Source organism: Rattus norvegicus, chromosome 4 (genome assembly GCF_036323735.1).
Source record: "Rattus norvegicus strain BN/NHsdMcwi chromosome 4, GRCr8, whole genome shotgun sequence".
In the NCBI taxonomy this organism is placed as follows: domain Eukaryota; kingdom Metazoa; phylum Chordata; class Mammalia; order Rodentia; family Muridae; genus Rattus; species Rattus norvegicus.
This window is the reverse complement of record NC_086022.1, coordinates 73,236,901-73,256,995: the sequence shown is the minus strand read 5'-3', so window position 1 is coordinate 73,256,995 and position 20,095 is coordinate 73,236,901. Positions and strand designations below refer to the sequence as shown.

Genomic DNA, 20,095 nt, shown 5'->3' with positions numbered 1-20,095 from the left:
TGAAGTTTTGCAAATGCAAGCTCTTCGGGGAGACCATTTGTTAGATAGCAGTTTTCCATTATGTGATCAGTATCAGCATGAAAATATACCAATTGCATATAAGAACAGCATCTTTTGGTACACATAGTGTGGATCCATTTATCTTTTTCCTTTAATTTTTCCTGCAGACTATTTACTTTCTTACAGTATTTGCTAATACATTTTAAAGTACCTGGACAGGGTGGCAAAAGATGTTAGAGGTTGGCCTTGTGTTTAATCAATCTGAAGGACTGTTTCATTCATACTAGGTCTACTTGTGTACTTGCACTGTATACAGAAGTCATCACAGGGTATGTTTTAAGCATTAATAGCAATTTAATGAATGAATGCTTTGTGAATCACCAGTATCTTGAATGTGTGTTTGATGATCTTCTTAATTTGCTATGTATTTTGTGAAGCTTACACTAAGACATTCTAAAACATTTTTGTCCAAATGTTGGCATAGTTCCTAAATTTAAGGACTTCAAATACAATAAAATTGAATTGAATCAGTTGTCTTTATATTTGGTGTTTTTTCAATGAAAAAACTAGGGCAAGCTTTTACTTTTTTTTTCAATTATGCCTTCATCACTTGCAGTAAAGAAACACAGTACAAAATGTGATGGGCATGGCCTCCTAGTTCTCAGTAGGTATCTGAGTATACCTATCTGTATATACGTTCTTCTGTAGCCTAGAATTAGAGTCTGAGGAAACTAATCACATGATACTTACGCATGATTTCCAGTACACACAACCATGCTACATCTTTGCTGCCTTTTTACTGGATTATAGTTTCCTCACAGTAAGGTTGCTGAATATGTTCTAATAAACACAACTGAAGAGGCAAGCCGTGATTGACTTTTGTTGCTTCTTTGCTGTCTAGAACTGCTTTTGACTTCAAAGAGTTATCTTAGCTGAGAGCAGAGGATGGAGCAGAAACCTGTGCAGTGATTCATGGGAGTATATGGAAGTGAATGATTAGTTCATGTGCCTCTGCTCTTCAGTGATGCCATAAATCCTGCAGGAGTTCTTTAACGTCAGACTGGATGCCTGCTTCTGTCAAATCTCATATAGACTAGCATATATTATAAATTGAGAAATCTAGGGAATGAACAAAAATTCCTTCACCAGTCATTCATTTTTTAGCGATGTCACATTGACATGCTGATCGAGGACGAAAGCGTAATACTCTTCTCTTTTAGCCATAAAAGCTAAATTTGCATATTTATAAACACTGAGACCCTTCACATATGGCAAAGCACACTTTTAAAGCAAGAGACAAAATGTTAATTGATGATAGTCTAAGACCTATATGTGACTTCTCAAGTCTCTAAACTATTTTACTCCCAGAATGAAAATGTTAAGGTGCATTGGTTCTTAGGATAACGAGAAAAGCCATGAATACCTAGCAAAGTCAAGTAAGGAGACTTCCCACTGTGCTGCTTAAATCAGTGACTTTACAGCATTGCTTCTCTCCCCAGGATAATAAAATGTAACATGTGTATGTCCTGTTTCCTTTGCATTATATGTTGAAAGCTGAAGAATCATCTCTGAGAGTCAATATCCATCAGTTGAAAGAATTATTCTTTCCTTCATCGGTCTTCGCTAGACTTCACTAGAACACCAAACATACAATGTATTTAGCTGGCTTCTGCCAAAACATAAAGCAGTCCAAAAACAAGGAAGAAGAGTAACTAAAAGCCAGGGTGAATATCAACACATTGAAAATGAGATATGCCCATAGTGTGTGAATCCCTCTTTGATGAACAATAGGAAGTTACCCCTATTGTCAGAAATGTCATGGTCTGGGCCTCCATGCAGATGCCACCCTCCTTCTTCCAGCCCTCTTGAGCCCTATATATGCAACTCCATTCCAGAAGGTTGCAGCTTAGCTGTCACCCTCCAATAGTGTGGCATTTCTGCCAAAGGACCCTAGAAGTGCAGCCTTAAACAAGAAACTGAGACAAATTCTACCTACATGAAATGCTGTCACATAGTTTTCTTCTGGAGCCAAAATACTGTAACGAACTAGAAATTTCTGCCACCTCTTCTACTGATAACTGCTGTTATTATAAAGTAGACATCTTTACCTCTTTCAGTATTTGTAAATGTGCAATGGGTGGTATCCAGGATGTTCGATTGTATTGTATTCTGAATATCTATCCTCAGAGAGAATTACTTTTGCTTTGCTTTGGAGAAAAGGAGGGAGTGGGAAAATAAGTGTGTGGTAAACTAGCCATTCTCAGTCAGTTTAAAAGAAAGCTATACAAAGTAATCAAGACATACTTGCCTTGCAGAGAATTATGACTTTTAGAGGAACATCAGAATCAACTGTAATAGCTGTGGAGAAGTGACTCCTGTTCCCGTTAAGAGACACTGCTCAGCAAGTGAGGTTTCAGACCCACCATCCTTCCCCCTCAGTCCCAATGAGGGGAGAATGAGGGGTTGCTGTGAGCCATTTTTTTAATTGAAATTATCTTATTTATTTACATTCCAGTTGCTGCTGCTCCTCAGTCCCCTCTCTCTCACAGTTCCTCATCCCATTTCTCCCCATTTTTAAAACTTACACATTCTTACTTTTAGAGAAGATTTACAGTTGAGCACATTAAGCAGATTACATACAGTCCCCAGCCCCCATGTACACACATATACTGCCTGCAGTGTGTTCCTCACCATGCCTCCCTGTGGCTCCTTTGTAATAAGTGAGGACATAGTGTTGACTCATTATTGTCACTTGAAGTGTTATGTGGAGACACATCTTTCGTGCTAACATGGAGGTCCATGAGTGAGCATTGTGTTTTTATACAAACCGGAACCACTTGCCCAGGGTTGGCACTACCCGCAGTGGACTGAGCCCTCCCACTTAATCACTGATGAAAAGAACCCTTCACAGGTCATCCTGCAGACTCATTTCTGCCACTCAGGCATGTTATATGTACCACACAATCTACCCATGCTTCTGTGTAGCTATTATCTCCTGCATGGCATAGCTACATTGGTTGTCCCTCTTCTATCCCAACAGCAGACACCAGGTTCAAAATGTACTACCCTTAAAAATAATTCGTTTGATTATACTTAGGCCTTATCTGATTGAATATTTAAATAAAACGTTCCCTATTATTTTACTTGGGGTAGGAAGGGTTTATTTGACTTACAGTTTACAGGACATCATTGAGGGAAAGCCAAGGCAGGACCCTGATGGCAGGAGCTAAAGCAGAGGCCATGGCGGAGTGCTGTTTACGGGCTTGCTTTCACTGGCTTGCTTACGTATCACAACACTACTCAACACTACTTGCCCAAGGACAGCACTAACCACGGTGGGCTGAGCCCTTCCACTTAATCATTAATCAAGAAAATGCCCACAGAAACATGCCCACAGGTCAATCTGATGGAGATAATTCTTAAGTGGAGTTTCCGCCTTCCGAAGTAACTCTAGTTTGTGTCAAGTTGACAAAAACTAACCACAACAAGAATATGTGGTTGTTAGTCTAGAACTCAGTGTCACAAAAGGTTGCAGCTTCAGCAGATGCAATGGATGGTATCTTTACAATTGGTAGGTTCCAAGAATAAGACTATGCGTGTGGCCCTACACATATTTAACCAATTTTTTCAGTGCGAATCTTAGAATTAATAATAAGCTGAATATAGAAAAGTAGATCTAAGTCAAGTGAAAGAATGCATTAAGTTGGTTTGTGGTTAGTACGATAAGTCACATTAAGTGTTATTGGCTGGCCCCCAGCAGGCTGCAGATTGTTCCTTTCATGCCCCTCTTCATACTTGCTGTTCTTCTTCAGGGAAAGCACAGACTCCGTGTAGACACTGGAATGGAAGGCAGCTGGTGTGGCCTTATTCCTGTTGGACAGCCTTGCAACCATGTGACGACAACAGGCCTGAAATGGAACCTCAGTGAGTAAAACCCTTTTGGAAAAGAGAGGGTTTGTCTTTCATTGGGAAGAGGATGTTTGTTTTGGGCAGAGATGACTCTGAAAACACGAGTCTCTGGGTACCCTCCTCTTCACAGACATGTGCACCATGACTAGAAGTTTTCATCCTCAATGTCTTTGGTGTTCATACAGTTAACCTAAGGATGAAATGACAGGCCGATTTCTGAAGCCCCTGCCAAATCCTCCTGCCACCATCTGAGTGTTTCAATTCCCATACCCTCAGTTGTCCTTGTCATTTTTTATTCTGTCCTGTTGCCTGGAGCCACAGAGAGTATACTTATAGTTTCCACTTGTTTTGGTGATGACTTATGATGGCCCAGCAACTCGTTTATAAGCTAGATGGGACATTTGTATATCTTCCTTGGAGAAAATCTTATCAAGGCCTTTGCTTCTCTGGTAATTGAGTTGTTCCCTTTGACCTAGGATGTGAGTCCTTCACATGTTCTAGTTATGAGTTCTTCATCAGATGTATGGCTGACACATATATCCTTAAAACTCTCTGCTAGTGTTTTTAGTTCCTAAAACTTCATTCACTAAATTAATTCTGCTGAAGTCGTTTTCTCAGTGTTTTGTTTTGTTTTATGCCTCTTGATGCCATGTCTGAGTTGTCCACTTCTCTCTTGGTTTGTGTTCTCCCTGGTTTGTACAGAAACTACACTTTACTTTTTAGAAGTAGCTCAAGTCCTGAGTTTGCAAGTGGTTTTCATAATCAAACCTGTGAGCTTTCACAGATTAGCTGCTGTTATTAAATATTAAAATGTTTTCCAAAAATTATGAGCTTTACTAAGCTATGCAAACACTCCCTGTCCTGAAAAAAGAAATAAGAATGTGTTTATTAAATAAATGGTGATGCACCCTTCAAAAGAGAGGAAAAACTGCCAGACATAGAATCAACTATCTATGATTAACCATGTCTATCTAGAGCTGTATAAGAGAAATATACAACCATGTCATTATTTTTTAACATGTTCACCTCTGAAATAGTTTGAAGATAAAAAGATTATTTTTAAGTCTTTTCTATGATTCAGTGTTGAAACAATTAGGGAAACTGGAGCTCCTTTGAATCACATCTAGAGACCTGTCAGTTTGAAAGGAGAGAGCAGGTCTCCTCCCTGCACATAAGTGTGCGACAGGCTTTGAAGCTATTCAACCCAATGCTGACAGGAGCTCCATTAAATGTGTTTTGAAAACATTGCAACCTAAATAGACTGTTTTAATTCCCACATTTCCCATTACTTACAAGGATCCGAGGTAGACAGCGTAAACTGTCTACTAGATCTAGTGGCAACCACCTTTCTCAGTACTGGCACCAGGAAGGATAAAGCACCAAGCCAAAGGACAGATGGGGGGAGGGGGGGGCTGTAGCCCAGCATCCTAGTCCGGATGATAAGGGGAGTCATAAGTCCAAGTATAATTCCCAGAGCTGTTTAGAATATTCTTCATTCTCTAGTTCCCACAGCACTATGAAAATCGAGATTTTGAAGAACAGTGCCTTCTTAGAGGGATATAATGTTCGATCTTGCCTAAATATAATATACCATTATTCATTTGTGTGGTTATAGGTTGCTTCACTTTTTAAAATAATTTAAAATAATAAAATAATTTTAAAATAATTTTCTCTACATTTTTATGATAATAAGTGAAAAATGCATGATGGACATATCTGTAATTCCAAGAAATGCAAATCAAAACTACTCTGAGATTTCATGTTACACCCATCAGAATGCCCAAGACCAATAAAACGAATGGCAGCTCGTGCTAACAAGGATATATAGTAAGGGGGAAACTCATCCATTGCTATTGGGACTGAAGACTTGTACAGCCACCATAGAAATCAGTATGGCCGTTCAATCATGTTCCTTGCTGCTGTCTTCATAATATCCAGAAGTTGGAAACAGCATAGCCTTCTGTCAGTAGATGAATAGATAAAGAAAATGTGGCACATTTACACGATGCTGCTTTACTCAGCTATTAAACAAAAGGGAAATCATGAAATGTGTAGGCACATGTATAGAGCTAGGAAAATATCATCTTGAGTAAGGTAACCCAGACCCTGAGTGACAAGCACATTTCATTCCCTTGTATGTAGATATTAGCTGTAAGTCAGTGATAACCACACTACAATCTGTAGAAGCATAGACATTATGTACAGAGTCTAATGTAAGGTACTAGGAAGTGATCAATATCTCCTTAGGAAAGGGAAATAGAATAGTTATGGATGGACAGGGTGGGGACAGGAACAGGAGGATCAAATGGGGAGGGAGAGGGAAGAGGGGGAGAAGGAAGAAGTACAGGGCGAAACAGCTAGTATGAAGGGCCATTTGAAGGGAAACTAATACCATACAAGCTTCCTAAAATCTATTAGTGTATGAGAGAGATTTAAATGAAATTGCCAAATGACAGAAGAGGTGGAGCCCCAAGGGGTCCAAAGGAAGCTTCCAGTGTCAGACATGGTTATTTCTAATCAAGTTGTTGTCCAAAGAGGACCCATGGGAACCCCCAAACAACCCAGGCTGTTGCCAAGGCTATTGGATATTCTCCACAGAATGACAGTTAAGGAAACAAGTTCCTCTAAACACAGCAGGACTGACACAGATATAAACTCTCATAGAGTGTGGCCGCATACAGAGAGCCCGCAGGGTTCTGACCCAGATAGGTCCCAGTGCTGAAAGGAACACAGCCCTTCCCCTCCCAGCCTAGTAGATATTTCCAACTAATAACCACTCACAGAGGAAAAATCAGTTCTCTCAAGGGAGTCCCTGGGGATCCAAACTATTCGTGAGGCCAGTCCCAATGCTGGACAGTAGACGACTAAGACACAACGACCCCAGTGGCGTCTATGGAGGTTCTTTGTCTCATGAGATTTTTACAGGGCAGTTACTTTAACCTTATAGGTTTTTACATTAATGTTATGAATTCCAGTTTTGTTTTTAGTGATTCCCTGTGTATGGAATATGTATGTTCTTACTACTCCAGTTGTTGGTATGATCCTGGGAGAGTGGGACCTAAAAGTGAATCAGACTAAAGTTTCATGCAGTAGCCAACTTTATTCAGAGCATTAAACAGTATGTGCTCTGTGGGTAAGAAGAATCAACTGAGGAGAGTATACGAGGATGAGCCCCAGGGCAAACGCTACCCCTGAGCAGAAAAGCACATTCCAAAGACAGTTCTATATTTTGAGGAAACTAAGGTCACAAGATTCTTGTCTTGTTTCCTTGGAGACAAGCACTCAGAATTCCCATAAAACTCCATTCCTGGACTGTGCTCTAACTGTATGTCCATCCATCTACATCTGTATCTCATGCTTTTTCTATAGTGCTTTTTTTCTGATTGTTTTATGTTATTAATTATTGTTTTTAAGTTACCAGTGTGTTTTCTTAGGAGAGACAGAAAGGATGTGGATTCTGATAGGAGAGGTAGAAGTGGCAAGCAACACAGAGGAGTTGGAGGAGGGGAACCATAATCAGAATATATTGTATGAAGAATATATTGTATTTTTAATAAAAGAAAAATTTAAAATAAATTTAAATAAAAGATAAATATAATGAAATTGTACATGTAAGATTGAGTCAAAGTTAGACTTTAACAGAAATTTTTCAGTTCTCAAACCACTTGTTACCATGAAAATTTTAAGAAGCCATTGATGTAGACAGACGGCTCTCTGGATATCCTTCAGTGGTTGAGGTTGCTGTCTTAGTTACGGTTTTACTGCTGTGAAGAGACACCATGACCAAGGCAACTCTTATAAAAACAGCATTCAGTTAGGGCTGGCTTACAGGTTCAGAGGTTCATACCATTATCATCAAGGCGGGAGCATGGTAACATCCAGGCAGGCCTGGTGCAGGCAAAGCTGAGAGTTCTCCATCTTCATCTGAAGGCTGTTAGTGGAAGATTGACTTCCAGGCAACAAGGATGAGGGTCTTAGGCCCACGCCCACTGTGACACAGCTACTCCAACAAGGCCACACCTCCTAATAGTGCCACTCCCTGGGCCAAGCATATACAAACCATCACAGATGCCTAGTCTGGACAACCAGATTCTACAGCTCATTGAGCCTGTTCTTCATTGTGGTTATTTTGTAGCTTGGGTACTTTGTGTTTTAACTGTTGACTAATCATATATGGTTCCTATTTAAATAAGTCACACATCTTCTTCTATACAAACAAAATGAGGTATTATTGCATGTGACTAGACAGGTTTTTGTTAGCAGATTTATTTCAGCAGCCCTGACTATTCATGTGTCTGTTGTTTAACTGTCCTTTGGACTGTTGGTTCTATTTACTAGTTTGGTCATTAATAATAGAAATAAAATATGTTGTGTTTATTCTATTTTATTTTTTTTTACCAATTAAAATTATTCAGTAACACAACATAGCAGCACTACCACTTATGAATCACAAGTTGTTATGGTCTTTTATCTAAAAGCAAACGAACAAACAAAAGACTTTGCACTAGTACTAGGGAGATAACTCATTTAGTAAAGTGCCACACACCCATGACACCAGAACCCATGCAAAAAGCCAGGTGGGTGGCTCCTGCTTAGAAGCAGCAGTTCAGGGAAGGTGAGGTAGATGGATCCTGGAGTGTGTTGTCAAACCTGCCGAGCCTAATTGGCAAGTCAGTAAACAAGGCTGACAAACAAGTCATGGTATTTACCTCTAGCCATGTGCATGTACTTGTATATACATAAACATGCTCATACACATCCATATAACTACACATACCAACAACCCTTACACACAGATATAAACTACATACACTTTGTAAAAGAGTATTTTTGCCAAGTCCATTGTCATAAATATTCACTCCTGTGTTGCTATTCATAGGATTTTACCTTTGGGTTCTGTCTACTTTATATTAATTTTTAGAAATGATATGAGGTAATAACTCAAAGTATGTTGGTTCCTATAAAGAAATCAGCTATGATTCCCTTAGGGATTGTCTAGATTCTGTAAATCACATTGTAGAGAATCACCATCTCATGAGTGTCAAATCTTCTAATCTGTGAACACAGACTGCTTTTCATTTATTCAAGTCTTTTAACATTTTCGGCCATATTTTGATGACATTACTGCCTTAGTTTAGTCCTCTTGTGCCATTAATTTCCAAGTTTTGTTTTGTTTTTACGCAGTTGTGACAGAACTATTGTGATTTTATTTTATTTGACATGTATCAAATGTGTATCAATTTATTTCATGTTCTATAGATATATTAGGGTTTTCTACAATAACATATGTGAGAGTTACTAGAGTGCTTACAGTCTGTGGTTCAGCTAATTCAGAAATAGCTACCTATGAATAGAAGGTCCAGAAATCCAGTAGTTGTTCAGTTCTCAAGAGAGTATATGTCTCCTGGTCTGCAGTATACTTTGAGAATCCTGAAGAAGTAGACTCTAATGCCAATGAAGGAATGGACTTCTAGCTAGAGAAAGAACAGGAAAAGAGTGAGCTTCCTTCTTATGGGTCCTGTATATAGGCTAATAGTTGGTTTAACCCAGATTAGATGTGTGTTATCCCACGTCAAAAGATATGGATTAAAAGTGTGTTTTTCCACCCCGAAGATCCAGATTATAAAGTGGATCTTCCTATTTCAAATGGTTTAATTAAGCAAACCTTCCTCACAGGTGTACCCAGCCATTTTAGAGTTTTAGTTAATTCCAGATGTAGTCAAGTTGACAACCAAAATACTCATCCCAATAGCCTTGCTGAACAGTTTTTGTGGGTTTTTTTTAGGGGATTCATTTTAATTTTTTCATATGACAGTATGTCTGGAAATATGATTTTATTCATTCTTTTGAAAACTGGATGTCTCTAATTTATTTTACTCCCGAAATATGTAGACTAGAACCATCAGTAGAAATTTGAATATAAGTAAAAGTGAACATCATTGCCTTGGTTCAAGTCTTTGGAGAAAAGCATTCACTGTCTCACAGTATTGTGTGTGTATTCACATTGATAGGTCACTGGCAACAGACCAAAGAAACAATTCTACCTAATTCTATGATGATAAACCAGTGAGATTACTAAGGTTACTTATAGGAATCTGAGTAAGAGGTTACGTAGAGGAGCACAGGCAACTCAAGGGCAGCTGCCTCACAAAATCCAACCTCTCAGTGGGTAATGACTCACAATAACTCTATCACTAGAGTTCCCTTGGCTTCAGGCAGCTTCAGTAAGGAATCTCCTATCAGTAGTGCAGAGGGAGCCTCACAAGCCTTGTATATTTTCTAAGTTTTCTAATCCTCCTGTTTGCTGGGCTTCTTAGATCTTAGGCACTTTCCAACTCACTTCAGGAGGAAATATTTCATTTTGAAAGAAATATCTCCCCTATACATCATCCCTTGATTCATACCTTGGGAGTAAGCGTCTGTCTCCTGCAGATGTTCCATGACCCTCAGAGAAAATGGTATGAATAACTGATTCTTTTCTTGTATTCGTGACTGAGCATGAACCCCTATTCAACAGCCACTTATGCTCAGCAGCTTGACTGACAATGAATCTCTGCCGTGACAACTGTCCACTAAAAGGAGAAGGTTCTCTCCAGTACTTACACACATGGAGTGAAAGTCTAGAGGTGTAAACATGGTGGTCAGGTCACTTTTTCTCTGATGCTGAATCTTCAGGCTCCCTCTTTTGAGGGATCTTTGATGATAGGAGAATCACCTAGACATCCCAGGTAAGTATCATCTCAAGGTATTTGTGGTGACCCTTACTGTCAGGGTCTAGAGGGAGTAATTGAACATTGAATATGGGCTGTCAGTTCAACCTGCAATATTAGGTTCCTCATCAGTAGACTCAGTAATGTTCTAAAATAACATCATTGATTCGGTGTACACTAGCAATCCCAAAGAAGTTTGACACTGCCCTTTCACTATCACTCTGAAGGTAGGCATCCAGGCTATTCATATTCTTTAGGAAATCCATCTCAGTGTTATTATTCATCATGACTTTTGGGCACTAGTGGTAAAGACTAAGGATAAAAAAGAATTGATCTCATGGACATGGTTCATTTTGTGAGAGTCACAACTCCCATTCAGTCTGATTTCTTTGGCCCAAGGCTTATTTTAGGTTTAGCTAAATGTATACTGGGATGTGTAAGGAATCCCTTAGACCAAAGCTATAGCTCCACCCACTTGTGGATTTAATCATTCTCTTAGTAGTGGTGTCTCTTATCCATGATCTTGATTATTTTACTACTGATTCTAACTGTCAGAGGCTGTCCTTATGGGAGAGGCTAGTGCTTTCTACTCAAGACAGGCAGCAGTCTGATGGGCGATGATGTAAAGAAGCAGGAGACAGAAGGCTCAGCTTTCTCTTGGTAATCTAATAATTCTTGGTAATCTCTTGGTAATTCTAATATATCATTAGAATCTCAGGAAATGAAAGCCATTTAAATACTAGTTTGCTGACTGTCATTTGCTTCATGCATCCCGTGCACACCTTGTAGCTACCTGGGAACTGCTTTTACAAATGTCACTTTACTCCACGTGTGCACAATTGTGCCACAATACAAGGATGGGTTTTCATATTAAGTACACAGATTTCTGTCTGTGGCCTGGAGAGATTGCTTGGTGGTTAGAGCACAGACTGCTCTTCCTGAGGTCCTGAGTTCAAGTCCCAAAAACCATATGGTGGTTTATAAGCATACAATGCTCTCTTCTGATATGTCTAAAGACAGCTACAGTGCACTCATATACATAGAATCAATAAATATTTTAAAGACAGACTTTTGTCTGTCACAGACTATTGATAATCAAATTTCCACTTTAGATGAATTCTGACATTTTCGTTTTAGAAGGATTTTACTCATGGAAACCAACTCTTTTTTGTATACTTTGTGTATACTGTTGTCAAAAATAAATGAATATAATTTATGTTTACAAATTTTCTTGTTTTTTAAACTCTAAATAATTCTGAAAGGTTTTCAAATACTGTGGTTATAAGAAAATTACTTTTTCAAGCATATAAGACTAAATAGAACTAAGTGTGCATGTACACACACACACACACACACACACACACACACACACACACACTTTTCTCCTGGTTCCAGTACTGTTTTCTGTGTTTTAGAATTTGAACCAGACTTGAATGACTTTTCTTTTTTAAGACCTTACCCTTTTGTGATTCTGTTGAGAACACAAAGAACCAACAATAATTTACAATATGTCATAGCATCCTGTTGTATTTTTAGAAAATGCCCACCAGTCTGAAAACATACATTTCTGTGGTTGATTCTAGCCATTTAAATATGAAAACAATTAGTGGGCATTTACAGAGAATATGATAAATGGGAGTTTGTGTGCGTGCCAGGTTTTCATTGACCTGTGTTCAGGAACACTATCATAACTCAAGTTCGCCTCCCAACGTGTTTAACTGAGTTGATTTCCCGGTATTTATGTGGGCAGGTTGACTGATGAGTATGACTCCAGTGGAAGCTCAAGAGTCCCTTTCTATTTTCCCTCCTCCACGTTTCATTTTTGCACTGATTCAGAAGTGGGCCTTGTGCACTCAGCCATCCAGTTAATATATCCAGACAACAAAGCAATAACTTTCATGATTATGTGAATTGTAGAGAAAGAATCAAGAAGTGCTGTGAATAAACTCTGCTGTGGGAACAGCACAGTGGGTATAATTTTCTTCTGGTCCCAAGTAATAATACTTTGTATTTTGAATAGCTCTTTCACATGTCCTGGCCCACCCTTTCTCTAAACTCAGTCACTAAGTCAAGCTTGATATTAATGTGGAGGGAATATCATTATCCTCATTTTATAGATGAAAATTTAAAACAGAAAATACAGAATGGATTGTTCAAGTTTGTATTTTCTAACTTAGTTTTTTGTGTACATATGATGAATTAATCACTGTCTATTTCCTTGTCTATTTCCTTAAGTTTTGGACATTATAAAAGAGCCTATCTCAAAGTCCTTTTTCTTTTTTTTTTTTTTTTTTTTTTATAAAATAAATTTCATAGTACATTTATTAATGATGACTACAAATTGGGAATGACTCATATTCTAAACAATTGAAAAACAATGAAATAATATGGTATACTCCAGGTAATGTTTTCCAACAGTGAAAAGAAGTGTATATGATGATGCATGGCATAAAATGGTTTCATTTTGAAAATATTATGCATCCTGGGAGGAATTCAGTGACAAACATAAATATTATAACAGTTCTACATAAGTAAATCTATAGGTGTGATTTTGTGGTAAGCAATTACCTAGCATAATTTTAGATGTTATAATACCTCAAAATACTTCTGTATTTTTAGCTGCTTCTAACCAAATCCTTTCAATGGTTTACTTATATTTGGTTCAGTGAGATTGCTCAGTGGCTAAAATATTGCTGCCAAGACTGATGACCTGAGTGCAATTCCTAGAACTCACGTGGTAGAAGGACAAATCTTAAATCAACTCCCACAATTCTGTTGACTTCCATATAAGCATTGTGTAGCACATAGCCCCAGACAAATAAATGTTATAAAAATAATACTTGCCTATGTATACTGGATTATATATACAAGAGATAATTGAAAATTATAAAGAAATCACATATATCCTTTCCAAATGATTCCCTTAAAATTCCATAAAGCTTTTCTTTTAAGGAGAGTTAATTTTCTTTATTCATAGTGTGCCTCGAACTAATTAATGACAGAAGGCCTCTTACTCTCTGGTAGCACTTCTTACCTTCTTTTCTGCATCATATTCTTTATTTACTTTGTAATTTTTATCTCAATTCCTTCATAATTTTATCTCAATGCCTTATGTAAATTTTTTCTACTTTCAAAAGCGGTGGCCCACCATTTCATTTCATGACATCTCCATGTATATACATTGTTGTTATTGTTCTGTGCATGAAGTGCCACAAATAAGAAAAATGTTAATAAGAGTTAATTTAGAGTGAGTTACATTTAAAGCAAAATATTTGGCAACTGAATTAAAAACAGAAGAAGTAATTCATTTTCATAGTAACTAGTTGTGTGATCATTGTAGATGTCTATGTCGAACATATCATTCATAGAAACAGAATGTAGTGATTTTTATTCAAATTGATTGCTTTACACCAAAGTCAAAATATTTGCTATATCATGTTGCTATTTTGCTTTTCTTTTACAAATTTCAAATAATTTTTCACAGTGCAATGATTCTCCCCACCATTCCATGATTTTTTTTCTTTTTTTTATTTATCCTTTATTTTTTTTTTTGCTGTAATTTCTAATATTTTTTTTATTAACTTGAGTATTTCATATATACATTTCGAGTGTTATTCCCTTTCCCGGTTTCCGGGCAAACATCCCCCTCCCCCCTCCCCTTCCTTATGGGTGTTCCCCTCCCAACCCTCCCCCCATTGCCGCCCTCCCCCCATAGACTAGTTCACTGTGGGTTCAGTCTTAGCAGGACCCAGGGCTTCCCCTTCCACTGGTGCTCTTACTAGGATATTCATTGCTACCTATGGGGTCAGAGTCCAGGGTCAGTCCATGTATAGTCTTTAGGTAGTGGCTTAGTCCCTGGAAGCTCTGGTTGCTTGGCATTGTTGTACTTTTGGGGTCTCGAGCCCCTTCAAGCTCTTCCAGTTCTTTCTCTGATTCCTTCAATAGGGGACCTATTCTCAGTTCAGTGGTTTGCTGCTGGCATTCGCCTCTATATTTGCTGTATTCTGGCTGTGTCTCTCAGGAGCGATCTACATCCGGCTCCTGTCGGTCTGCACTTCTTTGCTTCATCCATCTTGTCTAATTGGGTGGCTGTATATGTATGGGCCACATGTGGGGCAGGCTCTGAATGGGTGTTCCTTCAGTCTCTGTTTTAATCTTTGCCTCTACCTTCCCTGCCAAGGGTATTCTTTTTCCTCATTTAAAGAAGGAGTGAAGCATTCACATTTTGATCATCCGTCTTGAGTTTCCTTTGTTCTAGGGATCTAGGGTAATTCAAGCATTTGGGCTAATAGCCACTTATCAATGAGTGCATACCATGTATGTCTTTCTGTGAGTGGGTTAGCTCACTCAGGATGATATTTTCCAGTTCCAACCATTTGCCTACGAATTTCATAAACTCGTTGTTTTTGATAGCTGAGTAATATTCCATTGTGTAGATGTACCACATTTTCTGTATCCATTCCTCTGTTGAAGGGCATCTGGGTTCTTTCCAGCTTCTGGCTATTATAAATAAGGCTGCGATGAACATAGTGGAGCACGTGTCTCTTTTATATGTTGAGGCATCTTTTGGGTATATGCCCAAGAGAGGTATAGCTGGATCATCAGGCAGTTCAATGTCCAATTTTCTGAGGAACCTCCAGACTGATTTCCAGAATGGTTTTACCAGTCTGCAATCCCACCAACAATGGAGGAGTGTTCCTCTTTCTCCACATCCTCGCCAGCATCTGCTGTCACCTGAGTTTTTGATCTTAGCCAATCGCACTGGTGTGAGGTGAAATCTCAGGGTTGTTTTGATTTGCATTTCCCTTATGACTAAAGATGTTGAACATTTCTTTAGGTGTTTCTCAGCCATTCGGCATTCCTCAGCTGTGAATTCTTTGTTTAGCTCTGAACCCCATTTTTTAATAGGGTTATTTGTTTCCCTGCGGTCTAACTTCTTGAGTTCTTTGTATATTTTGGAAATAAGGCCTCTATCTGTTGTAGGATTGGTAAAGATCTTTTCCCAATCTGTTGGTTGCCGTTTTGTCCTAACCACAGTGTCCTTTGCCTTACAGAAGCTTTGCAGTTTTATGAGATCCCATTTGTCGATTCTTGATCTTAGAGCATAAGCCATTGGTGTTTTGTTCAGGAAATTTTTTCCAGTGCCCATGTGTTCCAGATGCTTCCCTAGTTTTTCTTCTATTAGTTTGAGTGTGTCTGGTTTGATGTGGAGGTCCTTGATCCACTTGGACTTAAGCTTTGTACAGGGTGATAAGGATGGATCGATCTGCATTCTTCTACATGTTGCCCTCCAGTTGAACCAGCACCATTTGCTGAAAATGCTATCTTTTTTCCATTGGATGGTTTTGGCTCCTTTGTCAAAAATCAAGTGACCATAGGTGTGTGGGTTCATTTCTGGGTCTTCAATTCTATTCCATTGTTCTATCTGTCTGTCTCTGTACCAATACCCTGCAGTTTTTATCACTATTGCTCTGTAATATTGCTTGAGTTCAGGGATAGTGATTCCCCCTGAAGTCCTTTTATTGTTGAGGATAGCTTTAGCTATCCTGGGTTTTTTGTTATTCCATATGAATTTGCAAATTGTTCTGTCTAACTCTTTGAAGAATTGGATTGGTATTTTGATGGGGATTGCATTGAATCTGTAGATTGCTTTTGGTAAAATGGCCATTTTTACCATATTAATCCTGCCAATCCATGAGCATGGGAGATCTTTCCATCTTCTGAGGTCTTCTTCAATTTCTTTCCTCAGTGTCTTGAAGTTCTTATTGGACAGATCTTTTACTTGCTTGGTTAAAGTCACACCGAGGTACTTTATATTATTTGGGTCTATTATGAAGGTTGTCGTTTCCCTAATTTCTTTCTCGGCTTGTTTCTCTTTTGTATAGAGGAAGGCAACTGATTTATTTGAGTTAATTTTATACCCAGCCACTTTGCTGAAGTTGTTTATCAGCTTTAGTAGTTCTCTGGTGGAACTTTTGGGATCACTTAAATATACTATCATGTCATCTGCAAATAGTGATATTTTGACCTCTTCTTTTCCGATCTGTATCCCTTTGATCTCCTTTTGTTGTCTGATTGCTCTGGCTAGAACTTCAAGAACTATATTGAATAAGTAGGGAGAGAGTGGGCAGCCTTGTCTAGTCCCTGATTTTAGTGGGATTGCTTCAAGTTTCTCTCCATTTAGTTTAATGTTAGCAACTGGTTTGCTGTATATGGCTTTTACTATGTTTAGGTATGGGCCTTGAATTCCTATTCTTTCCAGGACTTTTATCATGAAGGGGTGTTGAATTTTGTCAAATGCTTTCTCAGCATCTAATGAAATGATCATGTGGTTCTGTTCTTTCAGTTTGTTTATATGATGGATCACGTTGATGGTTTTCCGTATATTAAACCATCCCTGCATGCCTGGGATGAAGCCTACTTGATCATGGTGGATGATTGTTTTGATGTGCTCTTGAATTCGGTTTGCCAGAATTTTATTGAGTATTTTTGCGTCGATATTCATAAGGGAAATTGGTCTGAAGTTCTCTTTCTTTGTTGTGTCTTTGTGTGGTTTAGGTATAAGAGTAATTGTGGCTTCGTAGAAGGAATTCGGTAGGGCTCCATCTGTTTCAATTTTGTGGAATAGTTTGGATAATATTGGTATGAGGTCTTCTATGAAGGTTTGATAGAATTCTGCACTAAACCCGTCTGGACCTGGGCTCTTTTTGGTTGGGAGACCTTTAATGACTGCTTCTATTTCCTTAGGAGTTATGGGGTTGTTTAACTGGTTTATCTGTTCCTGATTTAACTTCGATACCTGGTATCTGTCTAGGAAATTGTCCATTTCCTGAAGATTTTCAAATTTTGTTGAATATAGGTTTTTATAGTAAGATCTGATGATTTTTTGAATTTCCTCCGAATCTGTAGTTATGTCTCCCTTTTCATTTCTGATTTTGTTAATTTGGACACACTCTCTGTGTCCTCTCGTTAGTCTGGCTAAGGGTTTATCTATCTTGTTGATTTTCTCAAAGAACCAACTTTTGGTTCTGTTGATTCTTTCTATGGTCCTTTTTGTTTCTACTTGGTTGATTTCAGCTCTGAGTTTGATTATTTCCTGCCTTCTACTCCTCCTGGGTGTATTTGCTTCTTTTTGTTCTAGAGCTTTTAGGTGTGCTGTCAAGCTGCTGACATATGCTCTTTCCTGTTTCTTTCTGCAGGCACTCAGCGCTATGAGTTTTCCTCTTAGCACAGCTTTCATTGTGTCCCATAAGTTTGAGTATGTTGTATCTTCATTTTCATTAAATTCTAAAAAGTTTTTAATTTCTTTCTTTATTTCTTTCTTGACCAGGTTATCATTGAGTAGAGCATTGTTCAATTTCCACGTATATGTGGGCATTCTTCCCTTATTGTTATTGAAGACCAGTTTTAGGCCGTGGTGGTCCGATAGCACGCATGGGATTATTTCTATCTTTCTGTACCTGTTGAGGCCCGGTTTTTGACCAATTATATGGTCAATTTTGGAGAAAGTACCATGAGGAGCTGAGAAGAAGGTATATCCTTTTGCTTTAGGATAGAATGTTCTATAAATATCCGTTAAGTCCATTTGGCTCATGACTTCTCTTAGTCTGTCTACATCACTGTTTAATTTCTGTTTCCATGATCTGTCCATTGATGAGAGTGGGGTGTTGAAATCTCCCACTATTATTGTGTGAGGTGCAATGTGTGTTTTGAGCTTTAGTAAGGTTTCTTTTACATAAGTAGGTGCCCTTGTATTTGGGGCATAGATATTTAGGATTGAGAGTTCATCTTGGTTGATTTTTCCTTTGATGAATATGAAGTGTCCTTCCTTATCTTTTTTGATGACTTGTAGTTGGAAATTGATTTTATTTGATATTAGAATGGCTACTCCAGCTTGCTTCTTCTGACCATTTGCTTGGAAAGTTGTTTTCCAGCCTTTCACTCTGAGGTAGTGTCTGTCTTTGTCTCTGAGGTGTGTTTCCTGTAGGCAGCAGAATGCAGGGTCCTCGTTGCGTATCCAGTTTGTTAATCTATGTCTTTTTATTGGGGAGTTGAGGCCATTGATATTGAGAGATATTAAGGAATAGTGATTATTGCTTCCCGTTATATTCATATTTGATGTGAGGTTATGTTTGTGTGCTTTCATTCTCTTTGTTTTGTTGCCAAGACGATTAGTTTCTTGCTTCTTCTAGGGTATAGCTTGCCTCCTTATGTTGGGCTTTACCATTTATTATCCTTTGTAGTGCTGGATTTGTAGAAAGATATTGTGTAAATTTGGTTTTGTCATGGAATATCTTGGTTTCTCCATCAATGTTAATTGAGAGTTTTGCTGGATACAGTAATCTGGGCTGGCATTTGTGTTCTCTTAGGGTCTGTATGACATCAGTCCAGGATCTTCTGGCCTTCATAGTTTCTGGCGAGAAGTCTGGTGTGATTCTGATAGGTCTCCCTTTATATGTTACTTGACCTTTTTCCCTTACTGCTTTTAATATTCTTTCTTTATTTTGTGCGTTTGGTGTTTTGACAATTATGTGACGGGAGGTGTTTCTTTTCTGGTCCAATCTATTTGGAGTTCTGTAGGCTTCCTGTATGTCTATGGGTATCTCTTTTTTTAGGTTAGGGAAGTTTTCTTCTATGATTTTGTTGAAGATATTTACTGGTCCTTTGAGCTGGGAGTCTTCACTCTCTTCTATACCTATTATCCTTAGGTTTGATCTTCTCATTGAGTCCTGGATTTCCTGTATGTTTTGGACCAGTAGCTTTTTCCGCTTTACATTATCTTTGACAGTTGAGTCAATGATTTCTATGGAATCTTCTGCTCCTGAGATTCTGTCTTCCATCTCTTGTATTCTGTTGGTGAAGCTTGTATCTACAGCTCCTTGTCTCTTCTTTTGGTTTTCTATATCCAGGGTTGTTTCCATGTGTTCTTTCTTGATTGCTTCTATTTCCATTTTTAATTCCTTCAACTGTTTGATTGTGTTTTCCTGGAATTCTTTCAGGGATTTTTGCGATTCCTCTCTGTAGGCTTTTACTTGTTTATTAATGTTTTCCTGTGCTTCCCTAAGTGTGTTCAGGTCTTTCCTGAAGTCCTCCAGCATCATGATCAAATATGATTTTGAAACTAGATCTTGCTTTTCTGGTGTGTTTGGATATTCCATGTTTGTTTTGGTGGGAGAATTGGGCTCCGATGATGGCATGTAGTCTTGGTTTCTGTTGCTTGGGTTCCTGTGCTTGCCTCTCGCCATCAGATTATCTCTAGTGTTACTTTGTTCTGCTATTTCTGACAGTGGCTAGACTGTCCTATAAGCCTGTGTGTCAGGAGTGCTGTAGACCTGTTTTCCTCTCTTTCAGTCAGTTATGGGGACAGAGTGTTCTGCTTTCGGGCGTGTAGTTTTTCCTCTCTACAGGTCTTCAGCTGTTCCTGTGGGCCTGTGTCTTGAGTTCACCAGGCAGCTTTCTTGCAGCAGAAAATTTGG

The 20,095-nt window shown here is 38.5% G+C and overlaps 1 protein-coding gene and 1 long non-coding RNA gene across 9 annotated transcripts in view; one reads left to right on the top strand and one right to left on the bottom strand.

The window, feature by feature from the left end:
* The window catches only part of LOC108350700 (uncharacterized), a 43,914-nt gene extending 36,055 nt beyond the window's left edge, over positions 1-7,859 (bottom strand). For 4 of the 5 annotated variants that reach the window (XR_010066146.1, XR_010066145.1, XR_005503540.2 and 1 more), the window contains exons 1-2: positions 7,757-7,859; positions 3,796-3,908 (exon numbers count right to left, since the gene is read on the bottom strand). This is a non-coding gene — a long non-coding RNA (uncharacterized LOC108350700). The remainder of the gene's footprint in view (positions 1-3,795; positions 3,909-7,756) is intronic. The other variant, XR_005503541.2, reaches the window with a different exon arrangement.
* The window catches only part of Tpk1 (thiamin pyrophosphokinase 1), a 387,559-nt gene that overhangs the window by 300,688 nt on the left and 66,776 nt on the right, over positions 1-20,095 (top strand). For all 4 annotated transcript variants that reach the window (NM_001134994.1, XM_063286677.1, XM_039108343.2 and 1 more), the window contains one exon: positions 3,813-3,924. In NM_001134994.1, coding sequence (NP_001128466.1) covers positions 3,813-3,924 — 112 coding nt within the window. The remainder of the gene's footprint in view (positions 1-3,812; positions 3,925-20,095) is intronic.